Source organism: Octopus bimaculoides, chromosome 21 (genome assembly GCF_001194135.2).
Source record: "Octopus bimaculoides isolate UCB-OBI-ISO-001 chromosome 21, ASM119413v2, whole genome shotgun sequence".
Taxonomy (NCBI): domain Eukaryota; kingdom Metazoa; phylum Mollusca; class Cephalopoda; order Octopoda; family Octopodidae; genus Octopus; species Octopus bimaculoides.
In genome coordinates, this window is record NC_069001.1 from 1,208,784 (window position 1) to 1,213,928 (window position 5,145).

The following is a 5,145-nucleotide window of genomic DNA, read 5'->3' on the forward strand; positions in this document are numbered from 1 at the left end:
ATATATATATATATATACATACATACAGACATACTCGGAGTAGCGATTGAGATTAATCTCAACAAGGTGTGCATGTGTGTATGCATAGTGTATATACCGTATTTATTCGTGAATAAGTCACACTGTATATTTGATTTTAGCTAAAAGAAAACACAAACTAGGGTACGCCTTGGAGCAATGTGGACTGGAGCAACGTGAATTGAAGTGTTTTGCTCAGGAACAAACATCACGCACCACCTGATCTGAGAATCGAACCCACGATCTAGTGATCGTGCATCTTAACCACAAGGCCACGCGTCTTCACACACACGCACACACACACACACACACACAGGTGATGCATATCTATCTATCGATTTAAAACTAGTCTGAGAAGTGCCCGCACGTGAAACTCTCGGCCCTTGAGTTACTCAGTTACTTTTGCTAAACATCAATGTATGTATGTATGTACAAATATTGTTTTTACTCGTGCGTAAGTTGCACTATTTTATACTTGATTTTAATTGAAAAATCTGGGGCGCGGCTTATACACGAGTAAATACAGAAAATATATGTAAATATGTGGATTAGAGGTAGAGAGAAAGAGCCAGAAGATATTAAAAAAAAAAAGCAAAGAGAGAAAGAGACGAAGAGTTAGCTAACATGACAGATTTAGATAGATTAGCAGACAGTGATTGATTAAATTGATAGATAGTTAGAGAAGTAGGTTAAACGGACGTTTTCTTTCATACCCTTTCTACTATCTTTCTGTTTTTAATATACATAATTCCCTTGCTTTCTTTTTAACTTGCTCACCACAAACTTCACCTTCAATCTATCTATCTATCTATCTATCTATCTAAAAAAGAAGATATCTATCTATCTATCTATCTAAAAAAGAAGATATCTATCTATCTATCTCTGTCAGTCTGTCTGCTCGTCTGTTTATTGATGTATCTGCTATCTATCAATCGATCTGTCTGTCAGTTTATTAGTTATCTGTCTACCTTCTCATCTCTCTCTGTCTATCTTATCTATTTATCCATCTGTTTGTATTTCTCTCTCTCTCTCTCTTATATTATCTGCCGCAACGACTGTTACTCCCGAATCAAGTAACAAACATTAAAAGCTTCTCTCTCTCACTCACCTCTATTCACAATCGCTAGCACGACGATCCAACGGGTGAGTTTCATTGCGGTCGCATGCGCTACTAGAAACAATTGAGTTTTCCAGAAATCACACTCCACCCCTCATGTCTTAAAGAATACATACGAGAAAATACGGGATAATTAATAGTGGAATGCCTTTGACTTGATCAAAGGTTTACTCAACAAGGCCTGACCTGTGGTTAAACATCATCATCAACAACATTCTTGCTGTCTTTTAATCACATGGTCTCAGGTGCACACTGCCAATGAAAAACAAATTGGGAAGGTCACGAATGGGAGGCTTCTGATCCATTCGTAGACATAATTAGAGTTTATCCGGAACTAAACTAACCATGGGTAACCTGCTGTTCGTGTGGCTTTTCTGAATGGTACGCCTAACAACAAAATTACTTTCAACTGACGATGTTGGGCCATGCCTCATGAGGGCCGCTGCTCGAGAACGGTTGCCCATGCTTGGATTAAACAATATCAAAACATCACTTCGTCGTATTTTTATTTATTTATATTTTTCACTGCTTTCCTTCTATCATACCTTCAGTGCTATGTATCGTGTCTTCTGATAATGATGTTGTTACTATTATTAAACAACGATTTACAAAGCGAAAGAAAAAGCTTCATCCTCTCCGACTTATATAAAAAAAAAAGGTTCATCCTTTCATCGCCGAGGCCCACGTCTGAGGTGAACCACAACGAGTCCTGCTGTTTCTAAGAACGACACGTTAATTAATGTGATCCTAGCGGCATATTTTTTTTTTTAGGAAAACGGGAAGGTCACGAATGGAATACTTCTGATCCATAGTCCTGCTCTGTTACAAAGTTTTATCTGGTTCTAAACAATCTATCACTGTTAACTTCGCCGTCATTTTATTCGCTTCCACCATCTTTTAATTGCCACATATTATATCTTGTAATAATGTTGTTTCTATTATTATACCCTGACTTAACAAAGTTAAAAAAAGCCACCCGACAAAAAAAGCTAGCAACATCCCTTCTCGTTTCATCCGCATCTCACCTCTCTCTCTTTCTCTGTGTACACAATAACACGGTACAGGGCACCGGAGACGGCACTGAATACTTATCTCGTCTCTGATTGGTCGATTATTAACCACTCCGGGTGAGATAAGGTGGCGAGGGGTGGAATGGTGGTTGCTGAAATACACAAGACAACCAGCATTTATGAAAGTTTACCTATTAACACACACACACATATATCTGTATATATATATATATATATATATATATATATATATATATATATATATATATATATATATGTGTGTGTGTGTGTGTGTTTATATATATATAATATTTACATATAAAAGTATTTAAGGTGAAAATGAATAATTCCTCACCTTTTAATGCTTTTTCCAAATTCATTTTTATTTTTTCTCTAAAATTATATCAACTGGAGTTTGAAAGAAATATCAACAGTTTCATGTTTCTCCACACACACACACACACACACACACACCTATGTACATACATTTATGCGTGTATTTTTTTAAAGGGTCACTACGAGTACGCATATGTTGCTTTAACTGTGTGCGTGTGTGTATGAAAACACACACGCACACACATATACGTTTGAGTATGAAGTGCATATATGTATACACGTGTATGTGTGTCACATTGAAGTAGTACACACACACACGCAAACATACACGCATTCACACATGTGCGTGTGTTTATATGAATGTGTATGTATATATGAATGTGTATATGTATATACGTGTGTGTGTGTTGCTTGCATATGTATCAGTATGTACACATCTGTGTGAAGATGTGTCACTATAGTACATCATCACTATGAACGGGCGTGTATATAAATATATATGTGTGTGTGTGTGTGTCTTTGTTTATTTATCTTAGTGTGTGAAAGTGTATGTATGTGTATAAGAAAACGAGAAAGATAGAAAAGAGAGAGAGAGAGAGAGAGAGACTGAGTGAGAAAGAAACAGTAAGAGAAAGACAAAGTGAGTGAGTGTGTCTGCGTGCGTGCTTGCGTGCGTGTGTGTTGTGTGCGTGTGTGTTTCTGTGTGCGCCTGTGGATGCGTGCGCGTATGTGTTTCCATACATGTATGTGTGAGTGTATGACCTAGATCCAACCTGACGCATGCGCAGTGCGGCCAAGCCTCCCCACTAGTGTGGAGAACAGGTTGTTTGCTGGGCGGGTTTTCATCGCCAAAGCAAGAAGTTTTCAACGTTGTTAAGAAGGAACAGAATCAGGGGGGAAAACGGACATATAAACTAATACAAACGCCAAGAAGAGAGAGAAAAAAAAGGAAGGACACACGATCTACACATATAATATATATATATATCTATATCTATATATATATACACGCGTACATTACAACGAGGTGGAACAGTACTTGTTTATTCATACATTTTTATACATCACATATTTCTACATACATATATATTATATATAATTTACCCTTTACATACTGATATATACACGTATATATTATACATCATCAGACAGATCTATCTTACACGCTCAATTATACACACGTAGATTGGATGTTGGAGGCTGCACTCTATGGCAGCCCTCCATCAACCATCACCACAATCGTTATATTTCTTCAAAGCCTTTCTATTACCCTGACACTCTAGGTGTGTGTATGTGTGTATATATTCATCATCTGTATGTATATCTATCTATATATATGTATATAAGTGTGTAGTAGTCGTAGTAGTTTGTGTTTGTGTGTGTGTGTGTTATCATGTGTACAGTTGTGTGTGCTACGTGGTGTCGCCAGCGCGTGCGGGCGCGAGACTGCGTGTTGTTGTGTGTCGATGTGTGAGTCTTGTGTGCCTGTGTTGTGCCACTCTATGTATGTGTGCGTGCGTATGTGTCTCTGTGTGTGTGTGTGTGACTGTGGTATGAATATGCGCGGTGTGGTGCGGTGCACGTGTGTGTGACAGCGCACGTGTCCATGTATGTGTGTGTGCGCGCGGTTGTGTGTGTGGAACCAGACAGCAGAAAGGAGTATAAACAAACCGACCCTCCTCCTTAGTGACACTACTACTACTACTACCACCGCCACAACAACAATATATACACACATACTACTACTTCTACAAGAAACACCTCTATTTTCAACCTGAAAACCCCCCGCCAGTAGTTCGATGCATTGGTGGAGGGGGTTTCCATTTCGATCGCTCGGTACCGTTTGAAATCTTTTATATTTTTGGCTACACACACACACACATACATACACATATATAAATCGCATATCTCTACCCCCTCTCCCTCTCTCTCTATATATACATATATTATTATTATCTTCATATATATATATTTTTGGATCTTCCTCGTCCTCTGCTCTGTGTGTTTTATTTTTCTGTTGCTATCGGAGGAAAGGAAGACTTTTTTTTGCATATAATTCTTCAAAGACGGAGATAAATAGCGGAAGCAAGGACTAAGACTACATACAACAGCAAAAAACGTGATTGTACAACAACAACAGTAATTGTTCTATAAAAAAAGAAGGAGGTGTTTAGGAAATAAGATTGGATCCAACGTCCGTGGTGTCTTCGGGTGTGTTACCGATTCCCACGGCTCCGAAGAAATTCTCTTACATTCTCGATCCATCATCATCAGCAGTCATCCAAGCCTTCCACCTTCGTCCTCCTTCATCGTTCGTTTCTACATCACCTTTACAAATCCTCTTCACCTATTCGTCGCTGTTGTTCATGTTGCTATTACCGTCGTCAACGTTATCTCTACCATCATCTCCATCATTATTATTATCACCGCAATCACCATCACCATCACCGCCACCGTCGTTTTCATCGACGTTGTCATCATCACCATGATTCAGCACTCGGAAAAACTGGATTCCATGAACGGATTGGTGCCTGTATCATCTCCGACGTCGGCAGCTGCCGCGGCCGCTGCTGCTGTTGTCGCAGCCGCCACCGCCGCCGAACCCTCTCTAGCTGACACTGTCGAAGGTAAGTGTGATCATTGATTATATATATATATATATAT

General features: G+C 39.0%; 1 protein-coding gene across 2 annotated transcripts in view; it reads left to right on the forward strand.

The window, feature by feature from the left end:
* Window positions 1-5,145, forward strand: part of LOC106878658 (nuclear receptor subfamily 5 group A member 2) — a 171,058-nt gene that overhangs the window by 49,607 nt on the left and 116,306 nt on the right. Inside the window, exon 1 of one of the 2 annotated variants that reach the window (XM_052975629.1) lies at window positions 3,266-5,108. The exons of the other annotated variant lie outside the window; for it this stretch is intronic. Within the exon in view, the coding sequence (XP_052831589.1) occupies window positions 4,967-5,108 (142 nt within the window). The 5' untranslated portion in view covers window positions 3,266-4,966. Of the gene's footprint in view, window positions 1-3,265; window positions 5,109-5,145 lie in introns of those variants that run through there. 2 annotated transcript variants of the gene reach the window in all.